Source organism: Gigantopelta aegis, chromosome 4, assembly GCF_016097555.1.
Source record: "Gigantopelta aegis isolate Gae_Host chromosome 4, Gae_host_genome, whole genome shotgun sequence".
NCBI classification, from domain to species: Eukaryota; Metazoa; Mollusca; class Gastropoda; order Neomphalida; family Peltospiridae; genus Gigantopelta; species Gigantopelta aegis.
The window spans coordinates 62,462,021-62,479,612 of NC_054702.1; the positions used below are offsets into that span (position 1 = coordinate 62,462,021).

General features: G+C 37.8%; 1 protein-coding gene across 1 annotated transcript in view; it reads left to right on the forward strand.

The window, feature by feature from the left end:
• Positions 1-7,271, forward strand: part of LOC121370881 — a 39,500-nt gene extending 32,229 nt beyond the window's left edge. Inside the window, exon 3 of the mRNA XM_041496410.1 lies at positions 5,472-7,271. Within this exon, the coding sequence (XP_041352344.1) occupies positions 5,472-5,663 (192 nt within the window). The 3' untranslated portion in view covers positions 5,664-7,271. The remainder of the gene's footprint in view (positions 1-5,471) is intronic.
• The last annotated feature ends 10,321 nt before the right edge of the window (positions 7,272-17,592 follow it).

The following is a 17,592-nucleotide window of genomic DNA, read 5'->3' on the forward strand; positions in this document are numbered from 1 at the left end:
CAATGTATTTGTTGATTTGGTTTTGTAAAATATATCTTCACCATCAACTGTGAACATCACAGTTCACAAACATCACTAGAGGTTAAATATGCAAATTCACATAACATCACTAATGGCGAAATGCAAATACACATGACTATAACTGTAACGAAATGAATATCAGTGTTTCAGTAGCGAGTATGCCCACCACGTGCAAGTATGCAAGCGCGAACACGACGTCGGACAGAGTTCGTTAAGCGTGTAATGATGGCATCAGGTATTGCCTTCCATTCCTCCCTCGTTGCCTGTACCATCTGATCTCTATTCATTTGAAGATTGCGACAGCGTTGAATTCTCTGATCAAGATGATCCCACAGATGTTCTATGGGTGACATGTCAGGTGAACGGGCTGGCCACGGCAAGACATTGGTGTTGTTTCTGGCTAAGAACTGTTGTACAACACGAGCTGTGTGAGGTCTTGCATTGTCCTGTTGAAACAAGATCCTGGGGTACTGCTGCATGGACGGTAACAGGATGGGGCGTAAGCCTGGTCAGTGTAGGTTGCATAGTACCAAAGAAGAGAGTACCGTGTCAGAGTTCGACGTACACCGTCAAATATTTACGGAGTAAAAGCAGCTGTGGGTGTGATTGGTAGTAATATGTGACATTGATTATTTGTGCAAATACTATTATCCATTGACAATAAATAAATACACTTTTATTTGTTATACAGTTGTTATGCAGTATATACCAGAGGTTGAAACTAATGCGGGGTACCCCAAAAAATGGAACTGCAATTTTCAGCAAAAATGACGGTTGTTATTAAAAACATAAATTAAATCTCTTAAATGATACGTGACCCCCCATTTTCTCGCAGCTAGATTAGATGTGAGGTGCCACACTTTCTATTGCTGTACTTCCTGGGTGTGTTGAAACGCTGCTTATATCAGTTTTATTAGTAAACATTAACATTATCGGCAATAGGAATTTATTTGGTCTAATGGAACCTGTAACGCTGTGCTGCACGATGTCCTTCAGTGACAAGGTTTGATCGCTGTTGGCTACAGATGCCATCCCTAACCATCACACTACCACCACCAAACAGTACGGTCTCCTGAACACAACAAGGAGCCGTTCTCTCTCCCGTACGTCGGTAGATCCGTGTTCTGCCGTCGGCTCTGAACAGCTGGAACCTGTTTTCATCTGGAAAAACCACACGTTTCCAATTCCGATATTACCAACGTTCAACTTGACGTGCAAACGACGAATCGTTGTTGCCTGATCAACATCTCTGAATGGCCGATATGTCTTGATACCATGCTGTCAAAGTCGGCGACGTACTGTGTGATGACTGATAATATGTCCAAGCGCAGTCGCTGCAGATGACGTCACAGTAAGGAATCTATTACGTAGACGTAAGATGCGGAGAAGGCGATCCGCATTGGCTATTGTGACTATTGGTCTTCCACTTCGAGGTCTTTTTGCAGTCCTACAAGTAACCCTGAAACGCTGCATCAACCTGGTGGTCATTAGTTTCCCTACTGGACCAGTGGCGCGGTATCTTTTTGAATGGAAATGACGTCAACTCGAATGACATCATTTTGGATGTTCTTACATCAAAATAAACTAGTGCGTAACGCTATTTGTTTCCTGAACGTTGGCAGCTTTCAATGTAAAATTGCTATTGAAATGTTTTTATTTGATGACTATGAATGCATACGTCAAATATGGACTGTCATCCTAGTACGTTTGATTAAATATCAATAAACCTAGTGCCGTGACCTAGATTAATTTATATCTAATTTGTAAAGTTATCAAATTCTTAAAGTATGTGATCTGAAAAATATCACATACTTTGATTGCACTGGAAAATGTAAGATATTATATATATATATATATATATATATATATATATATATATATATATATATATAATATCGTATTTTATCAAATTTACTTATGGATCATTATTTCTTTAAAGTGAATTGTTTTTCAACAATGAAGTCTAGCAGAATGAATTATTTGAACAACGTAACATTATGACTTGTTTCACAAATACACAATGAAACCATACTAACAATAGATTAGGATAGTGAAAAGAAATCTCCATGTCATCAAAATGTGGCTTTGATCGTTTTTCTCGTGGACTCTTCATGTGTATGTATCTGTATATGTTTCCTTTTTTTAATGCTTAATTTATTTGGTCCTCGAAACCTTGAAGAAACCAAATTTGAATTCGTTGGTTTCTGTCACGTTATTAAGCTATAAGTAATGACAGATGAATATCATGTAGCCTTATGAAGATAATAGAAGGTATTCAACTAGATAATAACCTGATTACGAACTACTGATGAGATTGATTATATTCGGTTCGCAAAAGCCTATTACTAAGCTGTCACACTTGAATCAACGTAATTGTGTACTTTACGTGTATACCTTTAGGCGCCTTTTTTATCTCTTTTTTTCCGTTGTTCTGTTGCGACATTATTACAAACTTTATGGCAACGGTCTATGGTACGGACATTTTTCCTAAGGGGGTATGTAATCCCTTACAATGCTCATAGGAACGATATATGAAGTAGTGGGTACACACTATAGTGGGTATGGCGAAGAGGCGGGGGGCAAAGACACCCTTTATATACGCCTGTCGTACAGGTCATTTTATGGTATGGTGTTGTCCGTCCGTCCGTCCGTCCGTCCGTCCGTCCATAAACTTCTCGTTTCCGGAACAAATCTTTCTTATCAATTTATATAGGATCATCAAACCTTGCATGCAAGTACAACTTGGGATGGCGGTGTGTCGCGTACCATAACTAGGTCACCGCGACCTACTTTGCACGCATATTGCACATTACAGTAAATCCTTTTCCTGGTCATATTTCCCATATCATTTCATATAGGATGCATGCAAATATAACTTGGAACGGCGGTCTGTTGTGTACTCTAACTAGGTTACCGCGACTTACTTTTGACAAGCGTGTCATGTGCGTAACCGGTACCCCATTGTATTTATATTATAGTAGAACAAAATGTAACAAAAAATAAATGTTTCGGTTCTCCGTTTGGGGCACAAGCCTCCCATCCCCGGTTTCTACTGACCAACCAAACAAAAGAAGATCAGTTTTACGAGCAGCAAATGGTATATTGGGCATTCACAGAAAATATCGGGCCGAATTTACAATGCCTGTTTGTGTCTTACTCGCGTGTAACTACATACATTTACAATGTTTAAACACCTGTGTTAAAGAAAAACAGGCTTTGTAAAGTTGGCCCTAAATATCAACCATGTCCCCAAGTGACCAAGTGATCATTAAAGGCTTTATTAAGGGTGTGTGTGTGGTGCCTGGGACCAAAGAGTAATCAGACTAAAAAAGGTGACTTGATGTTTAGATCAATGGTCTGAAACAAAGTTGTTTAACGACATTACTAGAGCCATTGATTTATTAATCATTGGCTGTTGGATTTCAAACATTTGATAATTTTGATTCATTGTCTTAGAAGAAACCGGCTACATTTTATTTATTTTTCATTAGTGGTAAGATATATTTTATATGCACGTTCCCACAGACAGGACAGCACATATAACGGCCACCGATATACCAGTCGTGGTGCAGTGGTATTATTAAAGAGGTGTCATTACCGAGACAATGTCTAAAGCTGTTTTACACTTAAATGGCATTTTATGGACTCTCATGACTACTTATAAAGCCTTTTTATTATGTATTTATTTACATTCCATAGCTCACTCAAAAATTTTTGTTATGATTTGGAATTGTGTCACGTGTATTTACGTCTCATTTCATTTCAACTTATTTTCGTGCTTATATCCAATTAAGGTTCAAGCACGCTGTCCTGGGCACACACCTCAGCTATTTGGGCTGTCTGTCCAGGACAGTAGGTTAATTGTTAGTTGGTTAGTAGTTAGTGAGAGAGAAGAGGGTGTAGTGGCCTTACACCTACCCATTAAGCCCTTAAGAACTCGCTCTGGGTTGGAGCCGGTACCGGGCTGCGAACCTGTACCTACCAGCCTGTAGTCCGATGGCTTAACCACTACGCCACCGAGGCCGGTCTCACCCTGGCAACCCTGGCAATTAACAAAAATGGCCACGGCAAAAAATAAACCGGGGAGGACTATTGTTTTTAACGGCAGTTTTGCGGTTAATATGAAAGAGATGAATGGGAACTGTATTTATGTGCCCACTTCTAGTGAAGGTTCAGGCACGCCCATCCGGGCTTAAGCTCTGACTTCGTCAGTGACTATGTCCGGGACAGGAATGGAGTAACTTTGAGGTGGGTGGAATTTGAAATAAAATTAGTCCAAGTTGAGAATGACATGTCTGGTCAAAATTAGAAGCCAAGCGAAATATTTGAGTGCTCATTCAAAATTTGAAGGTGATTTGAACAATTTAGAAGGTATTGGACTATTTACAAAATAAAATAAACAAAAGATTTTGTAGAACGGCCGAAAAAAGGTTTTTTAAGTCCGGAAAGTCCATACTCGCAGGAGGTAAAGGTTGGCAAGAGGGTTGACGTCTGGGGCGACTTGATGCACTGTTTGCTCGTGAAGTTGGTGTTGAATACTCCTAGAATGCAGTGTTGTACGTCCGTCACTGCGCTAATGTAGGACCTGCCGAAGACGGCCTTCATGATCCTATGGATGGTGTAGTTATCCATGTTGGTAAAGAGGGCCCCTTGGCGGTAGACTCAATCTCGGTGAAGAGTCAGCACCAGACCAGTTTCATCAGCATCTGTGCGCAGCTTCTTAAAGTCGTATACGCCCCCTTTGTCTGGAAATGGTCTCCATATTCCTCTCGCAGTAATCGCTTAAGGACGAGTGTAAAGGAGGTGTCCCTGGTATCACCTTTCATGAACTTAGCATAAATCGGTTTGCTTTTGCTGACCTGGAAGCTCCAGGCTGAGGGGTTTCCATTCTGTTGAGGTGGTTGAGGTCTTGTCCTGGCTGGCTGGTCGCTCGGTTGGGCGGTGGTCTTCCGTTTCACAATTGCCCCTTGACGGCCGACTCTACAGGTAGCAACTTCCGTGACGGTGGCGATGGCACATCTGGAATCTGAGGTGGAGAACGATCGGGACTAGCCGACGGTTCAACCACAACTGCGTGTGGGACTGCGGCTGACGTAGAGAGAATCGTTTATTTTGTTAGCATTACAAACGATAAAACTTATTTTTTAAAGAAAAGTGACATAGAGAACTGAAAGGTTCACAGCGGAAAGTTGAAAACACCGCGGCAATCTCCACGGCAGTGCCGATTGTCCACGGTTAATTGCCAGGGTTGCATGATGACAAATCAAAGACTAATTACATGCAACAGGGAGTTTCTGTTTCTATATGGACATGTCGGAAAATGAGTACTTTGTGTAAATAAAATTATATTTCAAAATGTAAAACAATTTTATTTGTTTTAATAAAAATAATAATAATAATAAATATATTTTTAAAATAATTCTATAATATATTGTTTTGTTTATTTGCAGCTTATAAAAGAACCATTTCTCATGGCCGTGAAAGAAACTCTTGGTGATCGGTATACTTTCCACATGCAAGGGATATACGAGAAAACCATAACATTCATTCTGCAGACCCTCATTGACGGGTACTACAAAGTCCCAAACACGACCAAGATAGCGCCCAAAGAGGAAAAGAGCCCAAAGAAAATCCCTTACTGATTCCCACGTCAAAGATTTTCTTTTTACAAGTAAGGATTCGCATGTGCCAGGAACGAAATATTTCTGTACGATTCAGCGATCAGGATTCCTGTGTGGGTTCACGCTAAGTGAAACGGAGTGTGTAAACATGTTTGAATGTATTGCACAGACTAAGTGCAACAGTGGAGAAAAAACCAGTGGTTGAATGCATCGTGGTCGTTGTACATAGAAACAAATGAAATATTAACTATATATGGCTATACAGTGTATAAGATATAAGGGTCCGAGCATTAAAAGCGTTATTTTAGACTGAAGACGCAGACTAGTCCATACTTCTTTAAATGCCAACGCAATGCCATAACCATTGAATACGAAATAATAATCAATCATGCACTGTATTTTTCGTATGTGAATGATATAAAATCACCATACAATGATATTATTACGTGTCCACATTTAGTCATATAGTTCTATACTGTAAGGACGAGAATCCTTCATCCTCCATTGAATTGGTTTAACGTAAAGAAGAAAAGATGTCTCTCTTTTTTTATTACTTAAGTGAAAATTCATGATTAGTCTTATCTGGGAGTGGCAATAAAAAACCCAGTCTGTTTATTGCATGAATATTGATGAACAGTCACAATTGCATCTGCAGTATAATAAAAGTGTCTCTTCTTTAAGACATATTTTGTGAGAAATGGACCAAAAAGGCGACAACTCAACTTTAAGCTACGTCATCACCGTCATCGCCCTGACCAGAAAGATAGTGTCGTCTATATTTGACTTTCCGTTTCATGTTTAGGTGAGACAAAAGAACGATAATCGGCGACATTAGGTAGAACGTCTGGAAACTTAGAATCAAAAACCTTGCAACAATATTGGCTAATTACTGGCTGAACCTGTGTCGGGATGGGAATAGAAGAAACTAAATTTACTCATGTGCAGTCTCAGTATAGTGCCTATATTGGGCTTATTTGACGTAGTTAATAGAATAGTAGTGGGCGTTTAGATTAAAGCTTTACAAGCGTTGCCCAGTCATAGAAAATAAATAAATGCAAAAAGGATATTTGTTTGACAAGGTTATAATGCATGGTTTTGTCATTATCCCAGTGAATATTTGAAACACACACACACACACACACACACACACACATACACATATATACACATATATATATAAAGATAGATAGATAGATAGATAGATAGATATAGATAGATATAGATATAGATATATACAGTGGACTGTCTAAAACGAATTCGCTTGGGACCGATGAAATATGCCGGGTTAGACAGAGTTCGTCCAGAGTTACGGTCCCTGCGATATATTGATAAGAAAATACCAATGTAAATAAAACGTCATATTAACCAAACGTTCGGACTATGTGTAAAACATCTGTGAAGCAAGGCTAAGCAATGCTTGTTATAGTGATGGGTATAAACCTGAACGGTATTTGCGTTTCTAAAAAAACATTCAAATGTTCGAACTTGCTGTTGACTAATCGTTTTCTCTCTACCGAAATACTGTCCTCGTACAATTGCCGGTAATAGTCACTACGTATTTGTATATCCATGGGCGGATCCAGGAAATATTTTTAGGGGGGGACCAAAAAAGAAGGGCACATTGACTCGTCAAAAGGGCACCTTACTACAAGTTTTGATATTTACAATTAATATGAATTCCTACAGTTCTACGTCATAATATACTAGCAATAATGAAGTAAATTGGCGTCACTCGCGTTAGAACCTCAATGGGGCCCCATTGAGACTCAATAACACAGACACATATCTGCAAGCTTGCGCATGTACACGAAAATCTTGATTTCATTTATCTACAATATAATTATTGTTTACTTAAAAAAAAAAAAAATTCTACAAACAAAAAGGGCACTTGGACATTTTGAGGGCATTTGAACAATTTTTTGGGGGGACGCGTCCCCCTGGTCCCCCCCCCCCCCGCCCCCTTGGATCCGCCCATGATATCTGATACTGTCTGTCTTCCGATCTTGAATTTCAAAGCTTAACATTTCTGTTTACACAGAGGATTTGATGAAAAAGTATCGATTAGTTTCACTTCATGTTCTCTAGAATGTTCAATACGTTGCTTTTCTTTTTTTTTCTTTGCTTTTTTTGGTCGCTCCACCATTGTAAATTCAGTAAGACAATGCAAAACGGAAGCGTCATTCGTATTTATGCAGGTACTAAACAACAGATTGGTATAGTATAATGCAGGTATGAACATACAAATAATAATTCGATTTATCTTGCTACCTATACCCGTTACAACAGGTGTGGTTCATTGTTTATTAAACCTTTAAAGACTTAGCTGTCCTAATTACTTGGGAACTGCAGTCATTGTTTAAAACGTGACCACTGGCAGAAATTTGTAGTAAGATCGCATGCCGGTGTAGACAGAGCTAATTTACTACATAAACCATTCTTTTGTCATTGAATTTGCATCCGAAGTCCCGAATAGGCAGCATCCGTTGTAGGCAGAGTTTTGTTTCTAATAAATTAACGATAGCTAGACGGGACTTTAAAACTGCGCCGGTTTACACAGAAATCCAGTTTGCATAGAGATCACTGTATATATATTTAAATACATATGCGTGTAAATATCGCTATTCACAAAGACTATTATAATACTGGCATTTGTATACCGGAGTGAGTAAGGCATTGAAAAAAAAGGTACCGTATATCCTAAAATACAGTCTGTGGTTAAATAACCGGGTTTTAAATAGTGACTGTCTTCCAAAAGTATTCAGAGTCACGGACGTAACGCAGATGTCTCAATTTTCATAAACGTTTAGAGTCCAGACTCGAGACTCTAATAGAGTCTTAGTCTTTAACATTATGGTAACATCCTACAAACTGCATGCGTCTTGGGAATAATTTCACAAAACGTCGTCAACGTAGCAGACTTTGCATGTAAACGCAATCCTACGACTAAACTATAATTCGTATTACCACTAACATTATATCTAATATAGTTTTATTGTATATATATTTGATTGTATGTCGTCATTAGCCATCCGACTACAGGCTGGTAGGTACGTACAGGGTTCGCAGCCCGGTACCCATCCTGAGCGGGTTTTAACGACTCGGTGGGTAGGTGTAAGACCACTACACCCTCTTCTCTCTCACTAACAAATAACCAACTAACAACTAATCCACTGTCCTGGACAGACAGCCCACATAGCTGAGGTGTGTGTGCCCAGGACAGCGTGTTTGAACCTTAATTGGATATAAGCACGGAAATAAGTTGAAATGAATGAAATGAAATGTCCTTACAGTGCTCCATCGTCCCTAATGACGTAATGTTCTGTCAGACTGATTCCAGACACACTGGATAACGTGCTGATGTGTCTGTAAACATCTCTTCCCTTCATTTCCTTTCACTTTCGAGGATGTACGGTACAGTTAAATGTATTTTCACTTTCGAGGATGTACGGTACAGTTAAATGTATTTTCACTTTCGAGGATGTGCGGTACAGTTAAATGTATTTTCACTTTCGAGGATGTGCGGTAAAGTTAAATGTAGTTTCACTTTCGAGGATGTACGGTACAGTTAAATGTAGTTTCACTTCCGAGGATATGCGGTACAGTTAAATGTATTTTCACTTTCGAGGATGTGCGGTACAGTTAAATGTAGTTTCACTTTCGAGGATGTACGGTACAGTTAAATGTATTATCACTTTCGAGGATGTACGGTACAGTTAAATGTAGTTTCACTTTCGAGGATATACGGTACAGTTAAATGTATTTTCACTTTCGAGGATGTGCGGTACAGTTAAATGTATTTTCACTTTCGAGGATGTATTTAAATGTATTTAAACCGATTGCTTCCCGCATGACTGATGCAATGTTTACGGAACGTAATGAAATATTGTTATGGATTTTTCCGAAGTTGTTACTAACACTATACATGTGTACTGGACTCAAGATATTAGTTAAATGTATATTGTATGTTACTTTTATAATTTTGCAATTTTAATATGACTTATAAATATTTTTGGTATATAATATGTTAGATCAGCATTCATACTGTATCGGCTTTTGTGGCGTAATGGTTAAGCCATCAGCCTTAAGACTAATATTGGTTTCCACCCAGAGTGACTTTAAACGACTCAGTGGGTAAAATGTCAGTGTAAATTTTGTACATGTATCTTTAATTGCAGTATTCTATAGAACAATGTACATTATCAGTGTAAATTGTGTACATGTACCTTTAATTGCAGTATTCCACAGAACAATGTAAGATGGCAATGAAAGTTTGTAATGTACCTTTAATTGCAGTATTATATAGAACAATTAACAAACACGACCCAGAGAGGGCCAGCTGCACACCTTTCTTTAAACATTGCTTAAAGCCGAACACCCTAGTTCCATCCAGCGAAAATAAATTATAATTTGGTTAATCTACAAACCTGTAACACACTTAGATCACGTTTTTATCAAATGGAGTGAAAAAGCAGGTTTTATATCGATAAATACCATGGGAATCCCTATGTCCCAATTGCTTGAAATAATTTTGAAAGTTAGTATTCTGATGTCACCGGTAGATGTCGCTCGAAGCACAACAATGCCTACGTCACGACAAATTTCACAGACTTGGGGTGCGTTTCTTTCACCTCTCCTGGACATGTTCCAACTGTTCTGTCCTGGTTGTATCCCCTCTCCAGATATCGTAAGATTTAGAAAAATTATTGGTTTTAAGGGTTTGTAACGTTTTGTATTGAGACACTTACTTGTCTGAACTTTATTGTTACTGAAAATGTTCACGAACTGTGAAGAAAAATCTCACAAATGAACAACAACAAATCGGATGTTGATTGCGCGAACCGTGCACGAGAAAACAAACCGAACCAAAATGATAACGGTCACGTGATATACCAACGTCTGTGACATTGAAATGGAAATATCCCCTCTAAAAATAGATTAGACCGTGTCTGCTCAACGGTTTTTTCTCAGACGTGCGTGCGATTTATGAAATACGAAAATGCATTTTGTGATATTACAAAAACCAGGATTACCAAAAAACACTTCAGGTGAATGGAAATGTATATTCTAAATAATAAACGGTAAGTAAAGTGCAATTTTATTTGTGAAAAAAATGGGTTTAATAGCGAAAAACAACGCCGTAATGGTTAAAGCCGCACACCCTAGTTCCATCCAGCGAAAATAAATTATAATTTGGTTAATCTACAAACCTGTAACACACTTAGATCACGTTTTTATCAAATGAAGTGAAAAAGCAGGTTTTATATCGATAAATACCATGGAAATCCCCATGTCCCAATTGCTTGAAATAATTTTGAAAGTTAGTATTCTGATATCACCGGTAGAAGCACAACAATGCCTACGTCACGACAAATTTCACAGACTTGGGGTGCGTTCGTTTCACCTCTCCTGAACATGTTCCAACTGTTCTGTCCTGGTTGTATCCCCTCTCCAGATATCGTAAGACTTAGCAAAATTATTGGTTTTAAGGGTTTGTAAAGTTTGTAACTTGTCTGAACTGTATTGTTACTGAAAATGTTCAGGAACTGTGAAGAAAAATCTCACAAATGAACAACAACAAATCGGATGTTCATTGCGCGAACCGTGCACGAGAAAACAAACCGAACCAAAATGATAACGGTCACGTGATATACCAACGTCTGTGACATTAAAAATAGATTGGACCTCGCTTGCTTAACGGTTTTTTCTCGACAACACGTTTTGTTAAAAAATGCAAAAAATGCATTTTGTGGTTTTACAAACATCAGGATTACCAAAAAGCACTTCAGGTGAATGGAAATGTGTATTCTAAATAATAAAATGTAAGTAAAGTGCAATTTTATTTGTGAAAAATGGGGTTTAATAGCGAAAAACAACGCCGTAATGGTTAACAAATAAACGTAACTAGGGTGTGTCCCTTTAACAACTAGCCGTAACTAGGGTGTGTCCCTTTAACAACTAGCCGTAACTAGGGTGTGTCCCTTTAACAACTAGCCGTAACTAGGGTGTGTCCCTTTAACAACTAGCCGTAACTAGGGTGTGTCCCTTTAACAACTAGCCGTAACTAGGGTGTGTCCCTTTAAAGAGGAAGGAAATATTTTATTTAACGACGCACTGAACACATTTTCTTTACGGTTATATGGCGCCATGACATATGGTTAAGGACCACACAGATATTGAGAGAGGAAACCCGCTGTCGCCACTTCATGGGCAACTATTTTTCGATTAGCAGCAAGGGATGCACCATCCCACAGACAGGATAGTACATACTATACCATCTTCGTAAATCAAGGCTAATATTCGTTCCTCGTATTCAGCTTTGATACATGTAGTCAAGAAATCGTGCCACAAAATGCTTAAATTTCATTGGATGCGATGAGATCTGATTGCAACGAATCGCAACGCTCCTTATATATTCCCTTGTTATTGTAAACAAAGATGGCAGCGTCAGCGTCCGGCGGTTAATTTTTGATATTGCTTTCAAGATTGTCACATGTTACCAATGCTGTGATTGGTTAGCGATGTCATCGTGTAAGGGACATAATCGGTGTTACAAATTTTCTTCCAGTAGAAGGCGCTAGTAGCGGATATCAGTAATCTTGACTACATGTATCAAGGCTGAATACGAGGAACGAATATTAGCCTTGATTTATGAAGATGATACTATACAGGATAGCCTGTTTACTGCTTAAAGACGGCACAAACATATAACACAGAGATAAAGACTCTTTTTATTTAGGATATTACAAACATATAGATCATGATAATGAGACCATTGGTGAACCCGCAGTATTTCCACTCGGTATTGGGCCGTGTTCCACGATTTCACCTGACACCACCTTGATGTTAATATAAATCATAAAGACATTAACAGATCTCAGTATCCATGGGTCCTGAGAATGTTGTTATTTTTCACTGTGAGAAAACGCTTACAGTAATGTGTATATATGTATGGAAAGAAATGAGGAATTACATTAAAGCGCGATTACAACCAAAACCTCGTCCATAATGTCAGAAAGTTAACGGTATTACTAGTACTCGAGTCCACATTACTAACCTTCAATACCGCATTACATCTTTATGTTTTACACAGACATTACGACGCCATTGTTCAATTAAATTTGGTCTACAATATCTAGTTTTTCCTTATTTCTTTCTCAAGAGTTTTTTAATCTGTGATATTAGTAAACTTCCATTGTCATAGGGATGACAGCGGAGGCAATAAAAGGACTGCCCTGAGCTTGTACTCATGTTAAAAGGGTTTTGACAAATAAAATAAGTTTACACTATTAAAATTGCAATTTACTTTCATTGTCTGTAACAGAATATCCATGAATATCTCTATAACCTATAACCAATGCATTCCTGGACATTCACTATCGATTTCCTGTCTAAAATAATTTCGTACCTACTAATTTGTGATTTCTTTTAATGGCTAAATGTAATTTTAAATAATTGTTCCAAAGGTCATTCCAAATGTATTTATCCGTGTAATGCTGTATTTAAAACATGTTAAGGCAAGTTAATGTTTTTAACACACAAAGAAAAGAAAAAAGCAAGATGGATGCTTGTTTTGTTAGGGAGGTGGGAACATAGAAGTCTTGCTAGGGTTGAAAACTCAGAATAGTCTCTTTAAAAGGTATGAAAACCACCCAGGACTTTTTCCAATCTGGTGGAGCACGAGGGCTGGAGAAAATCCTCAAATTCTTTAGAATAATATATTATTAATAATATTATAATATACAGTGTCATCACTTCAAATGATATATATGAATATATTGACAAAACATTATTAAGAACACCTGGTAAGTGACAAACAAAATGAAATAGACAGATCATCCGTCGGACTGGTACTTGTATTTTTTAACTTGTCCGTCAGAATTTTTATTCGCATTTGGCGAGCGTGCGAGTACTTTCTGCACCACTGACATAACAAATTGAAATGCGTAGTGATTCGTTTGCAACCATATATAGAATAATTTTTGTTATCCAGATTCGGGCGTTTTCGTTTAATACGGGCAAAAATCAGCCTCCCCCCCCCCACCCCACCCCCCACCCCTACACAAGCATGGGAGTCTGTAAGCCTATGGCGGAGCAGATGGTCTGCTAAACGAAACAAGACATCCGCAAACAGTTCATGGCAATATAAAAAAAACCCAAGTTTCTACAACTTTCCACTGATGTAAATAATCAGTTTTGAATACTAAACAAAGGCGCAAAAAGTGACAGACCCTAAGTTTTAAATACTACGGCGAATTTTGCATTATTAGAGCTGTTTTTGATCATTGAAATCAGATATTACTTAGATTTTATTATTTAGATTATCTGTTTCCGTACATCCGAAGTGTTTCTGGTCATCCTGGTGTTTCAAATATTATGAAATACATTTCCATATGTTAAAAAAACACACGTACCTCTGAGAAGTAAAGGTTATGGGGACGAGTTCTAGTCTATTGTCAAGGGTATTTCCCCGTTTCAACATTACAGACTCTTGCTTCACTCTATTTAACTTTATCAAAATGTGTTACAGTTTTGTAGATTAACCAAACTCGAGTGTCCATTTTCACGGCTTGAAACTAGGGTCTGCGACCTGAATTAAATATTATACTACGTTTAGAAAATACTTTTCTTGTACTTGTTGCTATAACATTTAGCTAAATTAAATTACAAACTAACTGAAATCAAATAGAACTTATATGTATCACATGTACATAGTAATTAGCATAACTTTCTTGCTGTTAATAACGATGTACAGAATAAAATGTATTCTACCTTTGCTGTATCTATGTTAATAAAGATAATATATATATATATATATATATATATACATAGTATTGTTTTTTGCTTTTAGTTTTTTTTTGTGTTTTAGAGTTTTTCCTGTTTGTGTGTGTGTGTGTGTGTGTGTGTGTGTGTGTGTGTGTGTGCGCGCGCGTGCGTGTTTTGTGGCTGTAGTTTGAGGGGGATGTTTTTTTTGGGGGGTGTTTGGAGGGTGGCATGATTGTTTTGTAGGGTTTTGTGGAAGGTTTTTTTTATTAGTTGCCGGTGGTAATGTTTTGTTGCTATAACAAAACTAATAGTGCCAGAAACAAAATTCCACTGGGGTCGGATTCTGAGAGAGATTGAACATTAACTCTTTTATAACGGTATTCCCATAAGTCAAGAGCACTTATTATGGTTTCAGTGGATTACTAGGTGTTGCCTTGTATGTCGGATATGATTTTCATTACTGTTCACCAAATCAATAAACAAATTAGGAAGAAGAAGAAGAAATGTTTTATTTAACGACGCATTCAACACATTTTATTTACGGTTATATGGCGTCAGACATATGGTTAAGGACCACACAGATTTTGAGAGGAAACCCGCTGTCGCCACTACATGGGCTACTCTTCCGATTAGCAGCATGGGATCTTTTATTTGCGCTTCCCACAGGCAGGATAGCACAAACCATGGCCTTTGTTGAACCAGTTATGGATCACTGGTCGGTGCAAGTGGTTTACACCTACCCATTGAGCCTTGCGGAGCACTCACTCAGGGTTTGGAGTGTGTATCTGGATTAAAAATCCCATGCCTCGACTGGGATCCGAACCCAGTACCTACCAGCCTGTAGACCGATGGCCTGCCACGACGCCACCGAGGGCGGTAAACAAATTAGGATTCAAGTGAAATGAAAAATCTGTGGCAATGACGGTAATAGTCATTAGTCAGTAATAATAGGTTGGGTTTTTTTAAGTTGAAGGCTGCACGCAAACAGACAAGATTCAGGTGTCAAATAACAACAGAGTAGAGATCGTTACTCACATCATCAGTTCTTGATAAATAGATTCATTACCCATAATATGGTTAAAAATATCTTGGTATATATCAAAGTACTACGTCCCACTAGACGTCCTCGATGACGTCATCGATTGGCGCACTACAACTTTACAGGAACGTCAACCAAACGAGTGTGATATAAAGATCGATTATGGGTAATAAATAGGATATTAAACTCGCTACCATTTCGTATCATGTTTATGTCCCGACTGATACGAAATGGAAGCCCGTTTAATATCCTATAAATAATGTCCACTTTGTTAGTCTTCGCAGAGCACGTAACCCTAGCTCATTGTTAGCTGTCAAGCTCACATATTTAATTTAAGGGTCTATCAAAGTTGCATAATGGCAGCTTCCCGCCAAAAATATTTATTAATATTTGTTTCGAAAAGTAAAGATCATACCTGTACCTATTAAACAGTAGAACCATATTGATTTAAATGTAGTTATTTACCAATAGAAAAAAAACAGTAACGGTCTTCGAAACCCTATGGAGAATGACATCACAGACCCAGTTATTATGTAGATGTCTGTGCACACAAAGATAAGGATAAAAATATATGGCACTTGAAACCAGGACAATGTACCTTTAAAGGTTTCGTATTGGTTGGGAAGCCAAAAGGAGTTATCTGTATTATATAGTGTGTTGACATCACCAGGGAAGATTATATGTAGCTCTGGTTTTGCTTTACCCAGCATCAAATATCCATTAAAACTTTTATTTTTGGAAATTTAGAAGAAAAACATTTTGTTTTAATTATAAAACATGCATAAGTATTAATATGGCCTAAAATGATCTATAAAAACTTCTAAGTAAAAACTAGGATAAAAATCGCTAGAAAATTACGTGTTTCGTTTCAATACCCGGGTGTCAGGGACCCCCAAAATCTATTTAACACTTAATATTTCAAGCTTATTCCCAATTATTTTCACAAAAATGTTATCGGTTTTACAATGGTTGACAATTCGACTTAACGGCCACAAGAGATTGACTATCAGTAAGACAGTGTCCAAGAAACAAGTCAAACAACAAAACATTTCAACAAATTTATGTAAAAAAAACCATGAATATACAACATGATGATATCACTCCAAACACAACACTACCCCCAACCTTAAGTTAACCCTCCCCCCAAAAACAAATAAAAATAAACAATAAACAATAAATAAATAAAAACTATTCTAGTGTCCATGGTTTGCTAGTTTGAGCCAACTAGCTTCTAGTCAATGTCCGAGCCTTGGTACAATAATAATTTGAAACCAGTTCAATTTGTATCAGTATTAACTCATCTGAAATCCACTGTTGACGCGAATAGTCAGTCAATATCTTGATGATGACCACAGACTAGCACATCTTGGTTGGTTGGCTGTTGACATCTCTTCAGACATCATAACAACAGTCCGCCACCACGCTAGTCTGTAGTCATATCTTGCAAATGGCTTTCCTACAGTTCTGCCGGTTACATCTGTGTCATCTCTCACACCCAGTTATAGCTAACATAGCTCTCGTAGCTCACATACTTCTCATTGTTCTGGCTCGCATAGCTCCAACCCAAAGGCTGAAACAAAAATGGCTACAAATAGGCTCACTTAATATAATTATGGCAATAAACTACCACCTCATTATCAGGCCCGTCTGACACTTATAAAAACTATCGTAACACAATAAAATATATAATCATAACCCCTTGTGTTGTACCATATTTACTCCTGGCGCACAACAACACAAATTACGTTTGATACGTCTAATACGGTCAGTAACACAACCGCAAACGTACACTATACACACACCCAATTATCCTATAACAAAGTAACACTACCTAACTTATAGCACCTGGTATTATGCACTAATATACAGCACCACTTACATGTGTATCTAAATACAAACAAATAAACAACCCTATTAACAATCACCACAAATAAATTACAAATAACTAAATTGCCCTGTATTTGAGTCTTGGGAAAAAATATAGTCAAACTATCTGTTCAAAACACTAAACCACATATCTCCTAAGAGTCGTTTTCCCAGCCAACTTGCCTGCTGGAAACCTTTTTGGCAAATGCACTGACTAACATACAGGTGACGTTTTCCTTTCCCACAGCTTACTTTCCCACTGAAGAAACTCAAAATACTGAT